The 20,811-nt window shown below is 20.7% G+C and overlaps 1 protein-coding gene across 2 annotated transcripts in view; it reads right to left on the bottom strand.

Annotated features, from left to right (window-relative positions):
- Positions 1-20,811, bottom strand: part of LOC117168050 (phosphatidylinositol 4-phosphate 3-kinase C2 domain-containing subunit beta) — a 168,211-nt gene that overhangs the window by 82,052 nt on the left and 65,348 nt on the right. For both annotated transcript variants that reach the window (XM_033353395.1, XM_033353394.1), the window contains exons 11-12: positions 11,492-11,914; positions 2,099-2,300 (exon numbers count right to left, since the gene is read on the bottom strand). In XM_033353395.1, coding sequence (XP_033209286.1) covers positions 2,099-2,300; positions 11,492-11,914 — 625 coding nt within the window. The remainder of the gene's footprint in view (positions 1-2,098; positions 2,301-11,491; positions 11,915-20,811) is intronic.

The raw sequence follows: 20,811 nt of genomic DNA on the forward strand, positions 1-20,811 counted from the left end.
TACCTAGTTAGGTGCAATTTTTTTTGTAATTCATTTTTTCCCAAGTCTTTTTAGGTAGAAAATTATTCTTCTTGGTTAAAAATTCATTTCTGGGCTAAAAATTCCTATTTTTAATTGGAAATTAAACTTTTTTTTTGTTGAAAATTTAACTATTTTATTAAAAATTCGTTTTTTTATTAAATATTTAATTGAGAGATATTGTTATTATATTTTTGGTTCAAACTGTAAATTTTTTAGTAGGAAATTCAAATAGTTGGTTAAGAATTCTTATTTTTCGGTAGAAAATTAATATTTTTTGTTAAAAACTTTTTTTTTTGGTAGAAAGTTCAACGAAATATTTGATTCAAAATAATTCTATATTCAAGAAATTTTTTATTTGTTAAAAATTGATTGAAAAGTGTCCTTAATGGTTGAAAAATTAACTGTTTTTTATTTAATTTTTAAAATCTCTTTAGGTTAAGTGAAAATTAATGATAAAATTCTTTAATTAAAAATTTAACGACTTTAAATTTCATCTACTTTCTCGCAAATTCATCCCATTCACCCAAAATTTATCAAGTTTGTTGCAATTTTTTTTCTTGTTACTGAAAATTGATATTTTTTAGTTGAAAATTAAACTCTACGATTGAAAATTTATCTTTTTCAATGGCAAATTCAACTATTTTCTTTAAAAAAAGTCATTTTCCGTAGAAAATTAATCCTTTTAGTTAAAAATTCAACAATTTGGTTAAAATTTCATCGAATTTGTTAAAAAATTCAACAATTCCTGTTAAAAATTTATCTCGTTGGTTGAAAATTTATCTAGTTTGGTACGATTTTTTTTGTAATTCATTTTTTCTTAAGTTTTTTTCGGTAGAAAATTATTCTTCTTGGTTAAAAATTCATTTCTGGGCTAAAGAATCCTATTTTTAATTGGAAATTAAACTTTTTTTTTTTTAAATTTAACTATTTTGTTAAAAATTCGTTTTGTTATTAAACATTTAATTGAGAGATATTGTTATTATATTTTTGGTTCAAACTGTAAATTTTTTAGTAGGAAATTCAAATAGTTGGTTAAAAATTCTTATTTTTCGGTAGAAAATTAATATTTTTTGTTAAAAATTCATGTTTTTGGTAGAAAGTGCATCGACATATTTGGTTCAAAATAATTCTATTTTCAACAAATTTTTTTTTGGTTAAAAATTATTGATAAAATTCTTTGATTGAAAATTTAACGACTCTAAATTTCATCTACCTTCTCGAAAATTCATCTCTTTCACCCAAAATTTATCAAATTTGTTGCAATTTTTTTTCTTGTCACTGAAAATTGATATTTTTTAGTTGAAAATTAAACTCTACGATTGAAAATTTATCTTTTTCAATGGCAAATTCAACTATTTTCTTAAAAAAAAGTCTTTTTCCGTAGAAAATTAATCCTTTTAGTTAAAAATTCAACAATTCCTGTTAAAAATTTATCTCGTTGGTCGAAAATTTACCTAGTTAGGTGCAATTTTTTTTGTAATTCATTTTTTTCCAAGTCTTTTTAGGTAGAAAATTATTCTTCTTGGTTAAAAATTCATTTCTGGGCTAAAAATGTCTATTTTTAATTGGAAATTAAACTTTTTTTTTTGAAAATTTAACTATTTTGTTAAAAATTCGTCTTTTTCTGTAGAAAATTAATCTTTTTAGTTAAAAATTCAACAATTTGGTTAAAATTTCATCGAATTTGTTAAAAAATTCAACAATTCCTGTTAAAAATTTATCTCGTTGGTCGAAAATTGATCTAGTTAGGTGCAATTTTTTTTGTAATTCATTTTTTTAAAGTCTTTTTCGATAGAAAATTAATCTTCTTGGTTAAAAATTCATTTCTAGGCTAAAAATGCCTATTTTTAATTGGAAATTAAACTTTATTTTGAAAATTTAACTATTTTGTTAAAAATTCGTCTTTTTCCGTAGAAAATTAATCCTTTTAGTTAAAAAATCAACAATTTATTTAAACTTTCATCAAATTAGTTAAAAATTTAACAATTTTTGAGGAAAGCAATCCATTTTTGTTGCAAATTCGGGTATAGAGGATTTTTAGAAGTTGTTTCCCCCCGATTTTTTCCCCTTTTCTCACCAGGAGTTGAATAAAATTCTCGGATAGAAATTTGAGCTGACGGTCATGGGTTCAGAAAGCACTGGATTTCCCACGGGACGAGTCCCATGAAATATTTGAGCAGCGACGATATAATCATCATGATTCCATGTGACTGGCAACCTGTGCAAGGCTCCCACTCGTACAAGAACAGTGTCCAGAACTTCTGACGAGATGAGAGTATCTACAAAAATAAAATAAGAATGCAAAAATATATCCGAGGTGGTTCAAAAACTACCCAGGGTGCAAGAATTTTTTTAAATTCTTGAAAATTAGAATTAATATCAGTGATTTTGCCTTAAAAATAAAGCATATTATTAAAAAAATTCACGCTCTTTTCCCTGTTTCCATCTTTTACTCTTCTTTTTTGAAAGTTAAAATATAATGAAAATTAAAATAGAGGACAAACTTATTTTTGAAGAATTCAAGAAAAAATTTTAGAAAATTTTTTATTTTGAGATTACATTTTTTTCACAGATTTCTGCGAAAATTTTAAATGTTTGCGACTTTATTTTAATGAATAATTTTAGGTTTTGAAGATTTCAAAATGTGTGGGAAAAAAAATGGAAGATTTTCAGACAATTATTTTAATTGTTCTTAAGATTTATGGGAAAATTTATTTTTTTTTTCTTAATGAATTTTTAGTGAAAATTGAAAAAGATTACAAAAACTTCTAAATTATTTCCTTAAATTTTGAAAAAGATAATAAGAACTTACAAGATATTTTAGGAATTTTGTTATGTTTCAAGAAAATAAAATCAAATTTTTAGGTTCCTAGGAAAAGTTGAAATGATTTTTTATTTTAAAATAATAATTTTAAGAAAATATTTTAAGGCCATTTTTTTTTTATTTTGCAGTTTAAAAAAAAATGACGAAAAATTTAAAGAATTAAAAAATATTAGAAGGTTTAACAATTTTTAAAGGACGAAAAATATAATTTTCTGAAAATTTATGGAAAGTTTTTAAATTATTTTTTTATTTTCAAAAATGAACTTTAAGAGAAAATTGAAAAAAGGCTTCAAAACATTACCTAAATTTAGAACAAGAGTAAACGATTTTAACAAATAATGTTTCAACTTGGTAAGATAAAAAATAAAAAATAAATAGAGAAATATTTAGAAGATTTGAAGAGATTAAAAAATAATTTTAAACTTTAAAAGATTGTTAAAAATTAAGATTTTTTTTAAGCTTTCAAAAAAACTTGAGAAGTTATATAAAAATTTTGAAAAGTTTCAAGCAAATAAACAAGTTTTCTTCAAATAATCAGGAAAATTTAGAAGATTTTAAGGAATTTTTTTTCAACATTTAGAATGATTTTTCAAAATTTTGCGAAAAATTCTAGTAGGTTTTCTTTTGACAAAAAATGTTACATAAATGTGTTAAATGAAAATTAATTTTTTTAAATAAAAATTCAACAAATCTATTTTTAGTCGAAAAACTTCAACTTTAAAATTTTCAATTGAACATTCAATTCTAATATTAAGTTGAAAACTCGTTTTTTTTGTTGTTAAAAATTGATAGCTTTTAATTTAAAATTTCACTCATTGGTTAAATTAATTTTTTTGTTAAAAATTCCCATTTTCGGGTTCAAAAGTTCAAGCGTTTTATGGAAAATTCGTTTTTTTTTTATTAAAAATTCAAATGTGATGAAAGTTCCATTAATTTGGTTAAAAAAATCAAGTTTTGGTTGAAAATTCACACTTTTGTGTAGAAAATTCAACTGTTTTCTTAGAAAATTCTTTTTGTTGGTTAAAAATCAATTTTTTGAACTACAAATTTAACTATTCTATTTTATAATTTTATTTTTCGTTGAAAATTGATCGATTTTAGTTAAAAATTTAAATATCTACTTAAAAATGAATTCTTTTGTTAAAAATTAGATTTTTTTTGTCAAAAATTAATTTTTTGAACAACTACTTTAACTATTTCATTTTTGGTTTGATTTTTGATTAAACAAATTTTCTCAATTGAAAATTCATATTTTTGATTGAAGATTCAACAATTTGTTTGCCATTTTTTCTCTCTCTTGGCTGAAAAAAGTACAATTTTCAATTGAAAAAATTAATTTCAAACAAAATTCATAATTTATAAATCAAATTTAAAACAAAACTTAATCCCTTTATTTGAAAATTTAACTACTTTGTTAAAAATTTATTTTTCTTCATTAAATCTTTAATTCAAAGGTAGCTATTTCATTTTTGGTTAAAACTATACATTTTTACGAATCTACAACTGCATTAAATAAATTTTAAAATAAAAATATTAATTTTTAAACAAAAAGATTAATTATCAAAGAAAATAAATTTTTAACTAAAAAACATTAACTTTTAGTTGAAATTTCAACCAAAAATATGAATCTTCAACTGAAAAATATTAGTTTTCTATCAAAAGAGATGAATTTTTTAATAAAAAATCAAATAAGTGGTCAACTTGAAATTAAATAATTACAATTTTCAGCTAAAAAAAGGATAAATTTTCAACAAAAAAAAAAATTAACAGTCTAACAAAATAGCTGATTTTTCAACTGAAAAGATGAATTACAATTTAAAATGATGAGTCCTCAACCAAGAAAATTAATTTTTAACAAAATAGTTTTAACTTTCAATCAAGTAATAAAATTTGCATTCGAAAAAATTCCTTGACTAAAAAAAATGCCCTGCCAATTCCAGGTTTTCCGGGTAGTTTTTTATTTGAAAATTCAACCATTTCATTAATAAATTTGTGCTTTTTCTTGAAAATTAGTCTTTTATGGTATAAAATTATTCTTCTTGCTTAAAGCTACGACTATTTGGTTGAAATTTTATCTACTTTGTTGAAAATTAAAAAAAAATCCCGTTGAAAAATCATATTTTTGGTCTAAAATTTATCTAGTTAGGTGTAAATTCTTTTTTTTTGGAAAATTAATTTTTTAAGTGAAAAATGATATTTTATTTAGTAGGAAATTTAACTAGTTCGTTAAATATTGGAGTATCTTGTTGAAAATTCGTCTTTTTTCGGCAGAAAATTACAACTGCACTTAATAAATTTTAAACAAAAATAATAATAATTTTCAAACAAAAATATTAATTTTCTTCCAGAAAAGACAAATTTTCGAACAAATTGTTTACTTTTTAACTAAAAAAAATTAACTTTCAACAAAAATGATGAATTTTTATCTGGAATAATTGGAATTTCAACCAAGAATATGAAGTTTCAAATAAAAAATAAATTAATAAAAAAATTATGAATCGCTAACTGGATAGTCGAATTTCAAACCAAAAAGATAAATTAAAAAAAATGCATTTTTCAGTCAAGAGAGAGAAAAAATTGCGAGAAAGTTGCTGAATTTTCAAGCAAAAATATAAAAATTTCAACTGAGAGGATTAATTTCATAAAAAAAAAAAAAACGAATTCTCAACTAAATGCGATTAATTTTCAACTAAAAATAGAATAGTTCAATTTTGAGTCAACAAAATTAATTTCAAACCAAATTCATAATTGATAATTAAATTTTAAATGTACCTGGTTAGGTGTAAATTTTCTTTATAATGAAAAAATAATTTTTTAACTGAAAAATGATATTTTTTTTTAGTTGAAAATTCAACTAGTTCGTTCAAAATTGGTGTATCTTTTTGAAAATTAGCACTTTTTTGCTAGACATGCATAATTTTAGTTGAAAATTGATCTCTTTATTTGAAAAATAGTCAGCCTAAAATTTAATAATTAAATTTTCAGTTAAAAAAATTAATTTTGAAGCAAACAGATGAATTTTCAACTAAAAAGACGAAATATTCGATTGGAATAGTTACTTTTTCAGGTGAAAAAATAATACTTTGAAAAAAAAGGAACTAATTAAAAAAAAGTTATATTTTCAAAGTGATTAATTTTCTACTAAAATTATGAATCGCTAACTCGATAGTTGAATTTTAAACCAAAAACATAAATTTAAAAAATGCATCTTCGAGTAGATTAATGCACGATTCATTTCAACGAAGAAGATGGATTTTCAACTAAAAAAAGATCATTTTTCAAGCAAAAATATTAATTTTCAAAGAAGAAAATTCATTTTCTCAAAAAAAAAAAAAAATTTCGAACAAATTGTTTACTTTTTAACTAAGAAGATTAACAAAATAGTCAAACTAAAATTTATTAATTAAATTTTCAGTTAAAAAATCGAATTTTGAAACAAACAGATGAATTTTCAACTAAAAAGATGAAATATTCAATTGGAATGGTTAAATTTTCAGTTAAAAATAAAATAATTTGAAAACAACAACAAAAAAAACTAATTTTAAAAGTTACATTTCCAAACAATGTGATTAATTTTCAACTAAAATGATAAATCAGTAACTGGATAATCAGATTTCAAACCAAAAAGGTAAATAAAAAAAGAATTATAAATCCTTGACTAGAGTAATTGACGATTAATTTCTACGAAGAAGACGAATTTTCAACTAAAGAAAAAAATTTCAAATTAAAATTATGAATCTTTAATCAAGGAAAATTTGCAACAATTTGCATTGCAAAAAAGATCAATTTTAAAGAAAGAAAGATTTTTCAGTTAAGAAAAAGAGAGAGAAAATTGCAAAGAAATTCTAAAAATTTCAAACAATAAGATTAATTAATTTATCCAAAAAAAAAGAACGAATTTCTAACTAAAAACGATCAATTTTCAACGGAAAATAGAATAGTTCAATTTTTAGTGGAAAAAATTAATTTCAAACAAAATTCATATTTCATAATTCAAATTTTTGTTATGAAGCACGCTCTCAAAAAAATTCCCTGACTTAAAAAAAACAAATTCTCTGCCAATTCTAGGTTTTCCAGGTAGTTTTTTATTTGAAAATTCAACTAGTTCATTAGAAATTTGTGTTTTTTCTTGAAAATTCGTCTTTTATGGTATAAAATTCATCTTCTTGCTTCAAAAAGGCGACTATTTGATTAAAAGTTTACCTACTTTTTTTGAACATTCAACAATTACTCTTGAAAATTCATGCATCTGGATAGGTGTAAATTCTCTTTTTAGTGGAAAATCAATTTTTTAAGTGAAAAATAATTTTTTTTTTAGTTGAAAATTCAACTAGTTCGTTAAAAATTGGTGTGTCTTGTTAAAAATTCGGCTTTTTCGGTAGAAAATTAATATTCGTCAAAAATTAAAACATTTGTTTGAAAGTTGAACTAATTTGTTAAAGATTCACTTTTTGGCTAGAAATGCATAACTTTAATTGAAAATTAATGTAAAAAGATAAATTTTCAAACAAATTTATTAATTTTCAAAAAAGAAGATTAATTTTCTACTAGAAAAGACAAATTTTCGAACAAATTGTTTACTTTTTAACTAAAAAAGATTAACTTTCAACAAAAATGATGAATTTTTAAATAAAAAAAATGAAAAAATAGTCAAACTAAAATTAAATCATTAAATTTTCGGTTAAAAAAAATTAATTTGTACGCAAACGCATAAATTTTCAACTAAAAAGGTACTAATTTGAAAAAAAGTTATATTTTCAAAGAATTCCATATTAAATTAATGAGCCTTCAACTGAGAAAATGTAATTTTTAACAATTAATGACAAAATTGCAAAGAAATTGCTGAATTTTCAAGCAAAAAGATAGAATTTTAAGCCAAAAAAATTAATTTAAAACCAAATTCATATTTAATCTTTTTGGTAGAAAATTCATTTTTTTACTTGAAAATTCAACTACTTCGTTCAAAATTTATTTAATTTGGTTCAAAAATTATTTCCCTAACTGAAAATTAAACTAGTCTATTTTTTGTAAAATTTTTTTTTAGTAGAAAATTCATAAATTTCGCTGGAAATTCAAAATTCTTCTCTTAACTTGAAAATTACTTTTTTTTATTAAAAATCATTTTTTTTATAAAAAAACAATTTTTTAAACGGAAAATTTAAATAAATTTTTTGCCAAATTTTGTTATATACATTTAATCTTTTTTAGTAGAATATTAATCTTTTTCCTAACAAATTCGTTTTTTTTAGTTGAAAATTGAACTACTACGTTAAAAATTTATTTATTATTATTATTTTTTAATTCTTTCTTTAACCAAAATTGAAAATTAGAGTAAAAATTAAAATATTTGGTTCAAAATTCATGTTTTTTGTTAAAAAATTATATTTTTTTGGAAGAAAATTAATATTTTTGGCTCAAATTTCATCTTTTTCGTCAAAATTAATTTTTTTTATTGAAAATATTTTTAAATAAAAAAATGAACATATAGTCAACCTAAAATTAAATCATCAAATTTTCAGTTAAAAAAATTAATTTTTAAGCAAACGCATGAATTTTCAACTAAAAAGATATTAATTTAAAAAAAGTTATATTTTCAAAGAAAGTGATTGATGGTCAACTAAAGAATTTCATATTAATTTTTTAAAATTAATGACAAAAATGCAAAGAAATTGCTGAATTTTCAATCAAAAAGATAAAATTTTAAGTCGAAAAAATTAATTTAAAAAAAAATTCATATTTCATAAATCATTTTTTAAAAATTAATTCTTTTTTGGTGTAAAATTAATCTTTTTGGGGTTGAAAATTCATTGTTTGGTTGAAAATTAGTGTTTGTACTAAAATTAAATTTTTTAACTCAATATTTAGTTTTTGGTAGAAAATTCCAACTAAAATCTCAGGCTTAAATTTAAAGTTAATTTATTTTTGTTAAAAAATTATTTCTCCAACCAAAAACTAAACTAGTCTATTAAAAAAAAAAAAATTTTTAATTGAAAATTCATCAATTTCATTGGAAATTCAAAATTCATCTATTAGTTCGAAAATACTATTAAAAATTAAAATATTTGGTTCAAACTTCATGTTTTTTGTTAAAAAATTATAGTTTTTTGGTAGAAAATTAATATTTTTGGCTCAAAATTAATCTTTTTGTTGAGAATTACTTTTTTTTATTGAAAATAATTATTTTTTATAGAAAAGTAATTTTTTAAACTAAAAATTTTACTACATTTTTTGCGAATTTTTGTTTTATAAATTTATTCCTTTTTGGTGTAAAATTAATCTTTTTGAGTTTGAAAATTCATTGTTTGGTTGAAAATTAGTGTTTGTACTAAAATTTAATTTTTTAACTCAAAATTTATCTAAGTTGTTTTCTGACACTTTTTTAGAGAGACTTTATGTTTTTGGTAGAAAATTTCCACTAAAATCTCTGACTTGAATTTAAAGTTAAATTTAAATTTCTCTGTTGAAAATTCATCTGTTTTTTTTTTATTTTATCTTTTTTGTGTCGAAAATAATCCTTTTTGATTCATAATTCAGCTATTAGGTTGAAAATTATATCAAAAAGGAAAAATTCATGTATTTTGTTAAAAAACTATACTTTTTTTGGTAGAAAATTAATATTTCTGGCACAAAATTCATCTATTTTCTTGAATATTACTATTTTATTATAAAAAACTATTTTATGGAAAATTAATTGTTTTAATTCAAAATTTAACAACATTTTTGCCGATTTTTTTATAGGCATTAAATTTTTTTGAAAGAAAATTCGTTTTTTTAATTGAAAATTCAACTACTTCGTTAAAAAAATTTTTCGGGATACAAACTTATTTCTCTAACTGAAAATTAAACTAGTCTATTTATTTTTGTAGTTGAAAATTCATCAATCTCGTAGGAAATTCAAAATTCTTCTATTAAGTTGAAAATTAGAGTAAAAATTAAAATATTTGTTTAAAATTAAAATATTTGTTTGAAAAAAATATTTTTTAATTCATTTTTTTTTTTAAATAAGTAAATTCCCTTACCAATTTTCAAGTTTTCCAGTGGTTTTTTTTCTGCAAAATTGCCGATTTTTTTGAAAGAAAATTCGTTTGTTGAATTGAAAATTCAACGACTTCGTTAAAAAAATTTTTTCGGGATACAAACTTATTTCTCTAACTGAAAATTAAACTAGTCTATTTATTTTCGTAGTTGAAAATTCATCAATTTCGTTGGAAATTCAAAATTCTTCTATTAAGTTGAAAATTAGAGTAAAAATTAAAATATTTGTTTAAAATTAAAATATTTGTTTGAAAAAAATATTTGTTAATTCATTTTTTTTAAAATAAGTAAATTCCCTGACCAATTTTCAAGTTTTCCAGTGGTTTTTTTTTCTGCAAAATAGCCGATTTTTTTGAAAGAAAATTCGTTTTTTTAATTGAATATTCAACTACTTCGTTAAAAAAATTTTCGGGATAAAAACTTATTTCTCTAACTGAAAATTAAACTAGTCTATTTATTTTCGTACTTAAAAATTCATCAATTTCGTTAGAAATTCGAAATTCTTCTATTAAGTTGAAAATTAGAGTAAAAATTAAAATATTTGTTTAAAATTAAAATATTTGTTTGAAAAAAATATTTGTTAATTAATTTTTTTTAAATAAGTAAATTCCCTGACCAATTTTCAAGTTTTCCAGTGGTTTTGTTTTCTGCAAAATTGCCGATTTTTTTATAGGCATTAAATTTTTTTGAAAGAAAATTCGTTTTTTTAATTGAAAATTCAACTACTTCGTTAAAAAAATTTTTTCGGGATACAAACTTATTTCTCTAACTGAAAATTAAACTAGTCTACTTATTTTTGTAGTTGAAAATTCATCAATCTCTTTGGAAATTCTAAATTCTTCTATTAAGTTGAAAATTAGAGTAAATATTAAAATATTTGTTTAAGAAAAATATTTTTTAATTCATTTTTTTTAAAATAAGTAAATTCCCTGACCAATTTTCAAGTTTTCCAGTGGTTTTTTTTCTGAAAAACTGCCGATTTTTTTATAGGCATTAAATTTTGTTGAAAGAAAATTCGTTTTTTTAATTGAAAATTCAACTACTTCGTTAAAAAAATTTTTTCGGGATACAAACTTATTTCTCTAACTGAAAATTAAACTAGTCTATTTATTTTCGTAGTTGAAAATTCATCAATCTCTTTGGAAATTCTAAATTTTTCTATTAAGTTGAAAATTAGAGTAAAAATTAAAATATTTGTTTGAAAAAAATATTTGTTAATTCATTTTTTTTAAAATAAGTAAATTCCCTGACAAATTTTCAAGTTTTCCAGTGGTTTTTTTTTCTGCAAAATTGCCGATTTTTTTGAAAGAAAATTCGTTTTTTTTTTGAAAATTCAACTACTTCGTTAAAAAAATTTTTTCGGGATACAAACTTATTTCTCTAACTGAAAATTAAACTAGTCTATTTATTTTCGTACTTAAAAATTCATCAATTTTGTTAGAAATTCTAAATTCTTCTATTAAGTTTAAAATTAGAGTAAAAATTAAAATATTTGTTTAAAAAAAATATTTGTTAATTCATTTTTTTTTTTAGAAATAAGTAAATTCCCTGACCAATTTTCAAGTTTTCCAGTGTTTTTTTTTTTTTCTGAAAAATTATTTGAAAACTTACTCGTTGGAAATTCCCCTCTGCTATTTAACTGGAAATCGACACTGAAGGCATGGCAGTAAGTCTCGACCAAATCCTGAATGGCGTCGCGGATTTTGTGACAGTGGGAGGAAATGAGGTCCGGAAATTTCGTTCTGAGAGTGACGACTGAATAATCGCCATCCTCGTGAAGAATTTCGGGATTCTTGCATTCAATGATATTGGTAGTGTGGACTTGGGGCAAAAATTGGCAACAGGCGTTCACGAAATTGTCAACTGCCTCGGTGATCTCGTAGGTTTCGATGCTGCCCATCAAGGCGCAAACGGCTTTCACTGTTTGAACAACACCTCGGGGTTGTAGGTGGGGCAACAAACTTGAACCTTGATTGGTCGTTGCCAATTGCACTGCTGCATTTTCCACTCGTTCCAGTTCCTTCTCCACCGTTTCTGGCGAAAATATTACGAGAAAGATTACATTTTTAATCAAATGAGACCGAATTTTCGACCAGAGAGTTCATTTTCAGCCACGAGAGATAAAATAAAGAAATATTTTCTTCTTAAAACTTCATGTGTTTTATTAAAAATTATTCTTTTTTTTTTTTGGGGTAGAAAATTAATCTTTGTGGGGCTGAAAATTCATTGTTTTGCTGAAAAATAGTTTCTTTTTTTTTCAATAAAAATTATTTTTTCAACTCAAAATTTGCCCAAATTGTTTTTAGAGAGACTAAAGTGTTTGGTAGAAAATTTCAACAAAAATTTCTGAATTCAATTTAAATTATTATATTTTCTGTGAATATTAAAAATTTGCTTAAAAATTCATGTATTTTGGTAAAAAATTAATAATTTTGGATCTATTTTGTTGAATATTACTTTGTTCAAAATTGATTTAATTTGGTTAGAAAATTATTTCTCTTATCGAAAATTAAACTAGTCTATTTTTTGTTAAATTGTTTTTAGTCGAAAATTCATAAATTTCGTTGGAAGTTCAAAATACTTCTATTAAGTTGAAAATTACTTTTTTTAAATTAAAAATCAGTTTTTTTTATAGAAAATCAATTTTATAAACTGAAAATTTAAATAGTTTTTTTTTGCCAATTTTTGTTATATACATTTAATCTTTTTGGTAGAAAATTCATTTTTTTACTTGAAAATTCAACTACTTCGTTCAAAATTTATTTAATTTGGTTAAAAAATTATTTCTCCAACCGAAAATTAAACTAGTCTATTTTTTGTTAAATTTTTTTTGGTCGAAAATTCATAAATTTCGTTGGAAATTCAAAATTCTTCTATTAAATTGAAAAATAATTTTTTTTTTATTAAAAATATTTTGCGAATTTTTGTTATAAACATTTAATCTTTTTGATAGAAAATTCATTTTTTTACTTCAAAATGCAACTCCGTCGTTCGAAATTTATTTAATTCGGTGAAAAAATTATTTCTCTAACCAAAATTAAACTAGTATAAAACAAAAATTCGCAAAAAATGTAGTAAAATTTTTAGTTTAAAAAATTAATTTTCTATGAAAAATAATTATTTTCAATAAAAAAAAAGTAATTTTCAACAAAAAGATAAAATTTGAGACAAAAATATTAATTTTCTACCAAAAAAGTATAATTTTTTAACAAAAAACATGAATTTTGGAACCAAATATTTTAATTTTTACTCCAATTTTCAACCTAATAGAAGAATTTTGAATTTCCAACGAAATTGATAAATTTTCAATTAAAGAAAAATTCGACAAAAAAATAGGCCAGTTTAGTTTTTGGTTAGAGAAATAATTTTTTAACAAAAAAACATAAATAAATTTTTAACGAAGTAGTTTAATTTTCAACTAAAAAAATGAATTTACTAGGAAAAAGATTAATTTTTACTAAAAAAGATTAAATGTATATAACAAAAATTGGCAAAAAATTTGGTAAAAAAATTATTTCTCTAACCGAAAATTAAACTAGTCTATTTTTTGTTAAATTTTTTTTAGTCGAAAATTCATAAATTTCGTTGGTAATTCAAAATTTGTCTATTAAGTTGAAAAATAATTTTTTTTTATTAAAAATTTTTTGCCAATTTTTGTTATATACATTTAATCTTTTTGGTAGAAAATTCATTTTTTACTTGAAAATTTAACTACTTCGTTCAAAATTTATTTAATTTGGTTAAAAAATTATTTCTCTAACCGAAAATTAAACTAATCTATTTTTTGCTACATTTTTTTTAGTCGAAAATTCATAAATTTCGTTGGAAATTCAAAATTCTTCTCTTAAGTTGAAAATTACTTTTTTTAAATTAAAAATCAGTTTTTTAATGGAAAATCCATTTTTTAAACTGAAAATTTAAATAGTTTTTTTGCCGTTTTTGTTATATACATTCAATCTTTTTGGTAGAAAATTCATTTTTTACTTGAAAATTTAACTACTTCGTTCAAAATTTATTTAATTTGGTTAAAAAATTATTTCTCTAACCGAAAATTAAACTATTTTATTTTTTGTTAATTTTTTTTTAGTCGAAAATTCATAAATTTCGTTGGAAACTCAAAATTCTTCTATTAAATTGAAAAATATTTTTTTTTTTAGGAAAAATATTTTGCCAATTTTTGTTATAAACATTTAATCTTTTTGATAGGAAATTCATTTTTTTAGTTAAAAATTGAACTACTTCGTTAAAATTTTTTTTGGTTAAAAAATTATTTCTCCAACCAAAAACTAAACTAGTCTATTTAAAAAAAAAATTTTTTAATTGAAAATTCATCAATTTCATTGGAAATTCAAAATTCATCTATTAGTTCGAAAATACTATTAAAAATTAAAATATTTGGTTCAAAATTCATGTTTTTTTGTTAAAAAATTATACTTTTTTGGTAGAAAATTAATATTTTTGGCTCAAAATTAATCTTTTTGTTGAAAATTACTTTTTTTTTATTGAAAATAATTATTTTTTATAGAAAAGTAATTTTTTAAACTAAAAATTTTACTACATTTTTTGCGAATTTTTTTTTTATAAATTTATTCTTTTTTGGTATAAAATTAATCTTTTTGAGTTTGAAAATTCATTGTTTGGTTGAAAATTAGTGTTTGTACTAAAATTTAATTTTTTAACTCAAAATTTATCTAAATTGTTTTCTGACACTTTTTTACAGAGACTTTATTGTTTTTGGTAGAAAATTCCCACTTAAATCTCTGACTTGAATTTAAAGTTAAATTTCTCAGTTGAAAATTCATCTATTTTTTTTTAATTTGTATTTTTTGTGTCGAAAATTATCCTTTTTGATTCAAAATTCAGCTATTAGGTTGAAAATTATATCAAAAATGAAAAAATTTGGTTAAAAATTCATGCATTTTGTTAAAAAACTAGACTTTTTTTTTATAGAAAATTAATATTTTTGGCTCAAAATTCATCTATTTTCTTGAATATTACTATTTTATTATAAAAAACTAGTTTATTGAAAATTAATTGTTTTAACTCAAAATTTAACAACATTTTTGCCGATTTTTTATAGGCATTTAATTTTTTTGAAAGAAAATTTGTTTGTTTAATTGAAAATTCAACTGTTTCGTTAAAAAAACTTTTTGCGATAAAAACTTATTTATTTAAACGAAAATTAAACTAGTCTATTTGTTTAAAAATTCATCTATTTTCTTAAAAAATTATACTTTTTGTTAGAAAATTAATATTTTTGGCTGAAAATTTCTTTTTTTTATTAAAAATAAGTTTTTTATATAAAAAATCAATATTTTAAACTAAAAATTTAATTACATTTTTTGCCTTTTTTTATATACAATCAATCTTTTTTGGTGGAAAATGATTCTTTTTGGGGTTGGAAATTCATTGTTTGGTTGAAAATTAGTTATTTTTCTACTAAAAATTAATTTTGTAACTCAATATTTAGTTTTTGGTAGAAAATTCCAACTAAAATCTCCGGCTTAAATTTAAAGTATTATATTTTCGGTGGAAAATTTATCTTTCTTAGTTGAAAATACATCTTTTTTTTTTATTTTTTCTTTTTTGTGTCGAAAATAATCCTTTTTGATTCAAAATTCATCTATTAGGTTGAAAATTATTTCAAAAATTAAAACATTTCGTTAAAAATTCAAGTATTTTGTTAAAAAATTAAACATTCTTTTTGTAAAAAATTAATATTTTTCTATCAAAATTCATCTATTTTGTTGAGTATTACTATTTTATCATAACGAACTTTTTTATTGAGAATTGTTTCAACTAAAAATTTAACCACATTTTTTGCAAATTTTTTTAATGTACATTTAATCTTTTTGGCTGAAAATTCATTTATTTAATTAAAAATTTAACTGCTTCGTTAAAAAAATGTATTTTATTATTATTAAAAATTAGAGTAAAAATTAAAATATTTTGTCAAAAATTCATATATTTTGTTAAAAATTATTCTTTTTTCTGTAGAAAATTAATCTTTTTGGGGTTCAAAATTCATTGTTTGGCTGAAAAGTAGTTCTTTTCTTTAATAAAAATTAATTTTCAAACTTAAAATTTACCTAAATTTTTTTCTGACATTTTTTTACAGAAACTTTATGTCTTTGATAGAAAATTTCAACTAAACTCTCTATTTTATATTTAAAGTATTATATTTTCTGTAAAAAATTTATCTTTCTTAGTTGAAAAATATCTTTTTTCTTAATTTGTCTTTTTTGTGTCGAAAATTATCCTTTTTTAATTCATAGAAAATTAATATTTTTGGCTCAAAATTCATGTATTTTATTGGATATTACTATTACATTAGTGATAACTTTTTTATTGAAAATAATTATTTTTAACTTAAAATGTAACAACATTTTTTTCCGATTTTTTATAGAGATCATCTTTTTAGCAGAAAATTCATTTATGTAGTTGTAAATTCAACTAATTCGTTATAAAATTTTTTTTTTAAGTTAAAAATTAAAATATTTAGTTACAAATTCATTTATTTTGTTAAAAATAACTCTTATTTGGTAGAAAATTAATATTTTTGGCTGAAAATTAATCTTCTTGGGGTTGGAAATTCATTGTTTGGTTGGAAATTTGTTTTTGTTTTTTTTTTAACTAAAAATTTTATCAACTCAAAATTTACCTACATTGTTTTCTGACACTTTTTTTTACAGAGACTTCATATTTTTGGCAGAAAATTCCAACTAAAACCTCCGACTTAAATTTAAAGTATTATATTTTCTGTGAAAAATTTGTCTTTCTCAGTTGAAAATTCATCTTTTTGTGTCTTTTGTGTCGAAAATTATACTTTTTGATTCAAAATTCATCTACTGGGTTGAAAATTATATTAAAAGTTAAAAAATTTGGTTACAAACTCATGTATTTTGTTAAAAGTGATCCTTCTTTGGTAGAAAATTAATAATTTTTGCTCAAAATTCATCTATTTTGTTGGATATTACTATTTTATTATAAACAACTTTTTTTATTGAAAATTAATTGTTTTAACTCAAGATTTAAACACATTTTTTGCCGATTTTTTTATAGGCTTTTAATATTTTTGGGAGAAAATTCATTTGTATAATTTTAAAATTCAACTACTTCGTTAAAAATTTTTTGTTTTATTAAAAAATTATTTCTCTAACCGAAAATTAAACTAGTCTACTTTTTTTGGGGGATTTTTTTTAGTTATAAATGCAAAATTCTTTTATCAGCTCGAAAATTACAGTAAAAATTAAAATATTTGGTTCAAAATTCATGTATTTTGTTAAAAAATTATTTATTTTTTGGTAAAAAATTAATATTTTTGTTGAAAATTCATTTCCTCGATTGAAAATTACTTTTTTTAAACCATACATTTAACTGGAACAATTGAATTTTTAACAAAAACAATGATTTTTTAAACAAGAAGATTAATTTTCAAATAAAACGATTAATTTTCTACCAAAAATTACAATTTTTTAACAAAATACATACATTTTTAACGAAATAGTTGAAATTTCAATTAAAAAAGACAGATCCTCAATTAAATAGATGAATTTTAAAATTTTTAAATAATAATTTGGAATAAGTTAAGTTTTCAATCAAAAAAATTACTTTTAACAAAAAAAAAAAAAACTAACTTTCGATACAAAAAAATTGGAATTATAGGGAAAACTTTGAGTAAACAAAATTAATTGTGACTAAAAAAAATCATTAAAAAAAAACAATTTTTCAGTCAAACAGCTTATTTTTCAACCAAATAAATGAATTTTTAATTATTAAAAAAAACGATTAATTTTGTACCAAAACAATAATAATTTGTAACAAAATACATGAAAATTCAACGAAATATTTTAATTTTTAACCGAATTTTCAACAAAATAGATCAATTTTCAACTAAAGAAAGAATTAATTTTCAACACAAAATAGAATGGATTAAATTTTCAGTAAATAAAATAATTTTTTAACCAAATAAAATAATTTTTTAACGAAATAGTTGTATTTTTAACCAAACAAATTAATTTTCTACCAAAAAAAATTAAATTTCTTTTAAAAAATCGGCAAAAAATGTAGGTAAATGTTTAGTTCAAAAAATTAATTTTCAATAATACAAGTAATTTTCAACCAAAAGTATTAATTTCCTACAAAAAAAAGAATAATTTTTTATGAAATACATTAATTTTGAATGGAAATTTCAACCTAATAGATGAACTTAGAATCAAAAAAGCTAACTTTCGACACAAAAGAAGACCAATTTTCCAAAAAATAGATGAATTCTCGAAATATATGCTTTTAAAACATAAAAATCTAAAATGGAAAAATTTTAAATTGAAATATTTTCGAATTAAGCATTTTAAACTGAATGATATAATAATTTATAAAAATTATTTAAAAAACGGTTGAAATCAAAGTTGGACAACATTTTTATTCTAAAAATTTGGTAAAATTCCCGCTCAAAAAATCATTAATTTTCTTAACTTAAAATTTAATTTTTGAAGTTTTTGTTGACAATTTATCTTCTTTATTAAAAATTAATTTTGTTGATGTTGGAAAATTCAATTATTTGAGTTGAAGATTCATTGTTTTAGTTAAAAACTATTATTTATGGTTTAAAATACATTTTTTAATCAAAAAATATTACTATTCCATTTTCGGTTAAAAATTACCATTTTTTAGGTTCAAAATTCAACTTTTTGGTTGAAAATTTATCTTCTTCTGTTTAAAAAATCGATTTTTCTTTGCAGAAAATTAAATTTTTCTTTACAGGTTGATCCTCTTGTTTAAAAATTCTTCTTTTCGATTAAAAATGCAAATATTCCAGTTAAATATTTATTATTTTAGTCGAAAATAAAATAAATTGGTTGAAATTGAAACGCTTTTGTTAAAAATCAATTTTTTTAGTAGAAGATTCATCGTTTTAATTAAAAATTCATTTCTTTGGTTGAAAAATGAACTGTTTGATTGAAAACTTGTTTTTGTTTGTATTTTTTATTTTCAAATTGATATATTTTTTTAAATTAAAAATTTAAATATTATTTCAGTTTAATATTCCGTCATTTCAACTTAGAATTAGAATTCATTCTTGAAAAAAATTTCTTATTCCAGCTTGAAATTTAATTAAATTTTATCATTCTCTGTTCCAACACCAATTATAATTCTTTTGGATAAATACCAGTTTCAACTCAGAATTGGTTAAAATTTTTTAATTTCCTGCTTCAACTCAGAATTAGAATTCTTTGGAAAATTTTCTGTTCCAATTAAAAATTTTGTTCCGTTTCGAAAATTTCCAGTACTAGCTCGGAATTTTTGTTAAAATTTAAAAATTCCCGTTCCAAGTCAGAATTATTATTATTATTATTATTATTATTATTATTATTATGGATAAACTCCAGTTCCAACTATAAATTTGTAAAAAATTGAAAATTCCCTGTTCGACCTAAAAGTTACATTATTTTTATTCTAAATAGTTTAATATGCCGTAATTTTGATTAAAAATGTATATTTTTGGTTGAAAATTCATTTCTTGGCTAAAAATTTGATTATTTAATTTTTGGTTGAAAAATGATCTTTTTCAGTCAAAAATTTATCTTTCTGGTTTGAAATACAACTATTCCAGTTTAATATATCCAATTTTATTTGCAAATTCATCACTTTATTTGAAAATGTATTCTTTTTTAGTTAGACTTTTTTATGGAAAGTAATTTTTTAAACTGGAAATCGAACTTATTCCAATTTAATATTCCATACTTTTAGTTAAAAATTCATCTGTTTGGTTGAAAATTAATTTTCTTAACGTAGATTATTTGTTTTTTGTTAGAAAATTCGACTATTTCTGCTAAAGATTCATTGTTTTAATTGAAAACTATTATGTTTGATTTATTTTTTAGTTCAAAATTCAAATATTTGGTTGTAAATTTGCATTTTTAAATTTAAAATTCATGTATTTTGTTTCAAAATTCTACTTTCTGGTTGAAAATTAATTTTCTTGTTGAAGATTTCCGTCAAAGTTTAATAATTTTCTTTGAAAATTCATTATTTTAGTTGAAAATTATACTATTTTGTTGAAAATCCCATTGTTTTTGTTAAAAATTAATATTTTCAACTGAAAGTTTAACTTTTCCATTTTTTCTTGGAAATAAATATTTTTGATTGGAAAAAAAATTATTAGAAGAATTAGAATTAGATAAATAAGAGGAAAATTATTAGAATTATTAGAAGAATAGCATTAAAAATAAATTATTTTAAATAAAAATCTCATTAAACTTTTTACTGATTTTTTTTATAGGTTTATAATCTTTTTGGTCGAAAATTTCAACTAAAACCTTAAACTGAAATTTCAAGTATTCTATTTTCTGCAGAAAATGTATCTTTTTTTTTAGTTAAAAATTCATCGATTTGTTTTGAATTTGTCTTTTTTGTGGCGAAAATGATCCTTTTTTATTCAAAATTCTTTTTTTTTTTAGATTCAAAAACAGATTAAAAATTAAACATTTCGGTAAAACTACATGTATTTTGTTAAAAAAATTTCTTTTTTGGTAGGAAACTAATACTTTTGGCTGAAAATTAATCTATTTTGTCGAAAATTATTTTTTTGATTAAAAACACTTTTTTTATAGAAAATAATTTTTTTAAACTAAAAATTAACTAAATTTTTTGTAAATTTTTTTTTATAGATTTAATTTGTTGGTAAAACATTCTTTTGTTTAGTTACAAAAGTTTTCCATTTTTTCTTGGAAATAAATATTTTTCAATTTTTTGCTCTTTTGTTTTGAAGGATGTTTAAAATGGACATTATTAATGAAAATAAATGTTTGCCTTTTGCGCAAAATATTAATGTTACTTTTAATTGACCGAAAAAAATGAAAAAAACTTGACCGGGAAATTTAATTATTTAAGTTTTGGTTGAAAAACGATCTTTTTTAGTTGGAAATTCA

The sequence above is a fragment of the Belonocnema kinseyi genome, chromosome 2, assembly GCF_010883055.1.
Source record: "Belonocnema kinseyi isolate 2016_QV_RU_SX_M_011 chromosome 2, B_treatae_v1, whole genome shotgun sequence".
NCBI lineage: Eukaryota > Metazoa > Arthropoda > Insecta > Hymenoptera > Cynipidae > Belonocnema > Belonocnema kinseyi.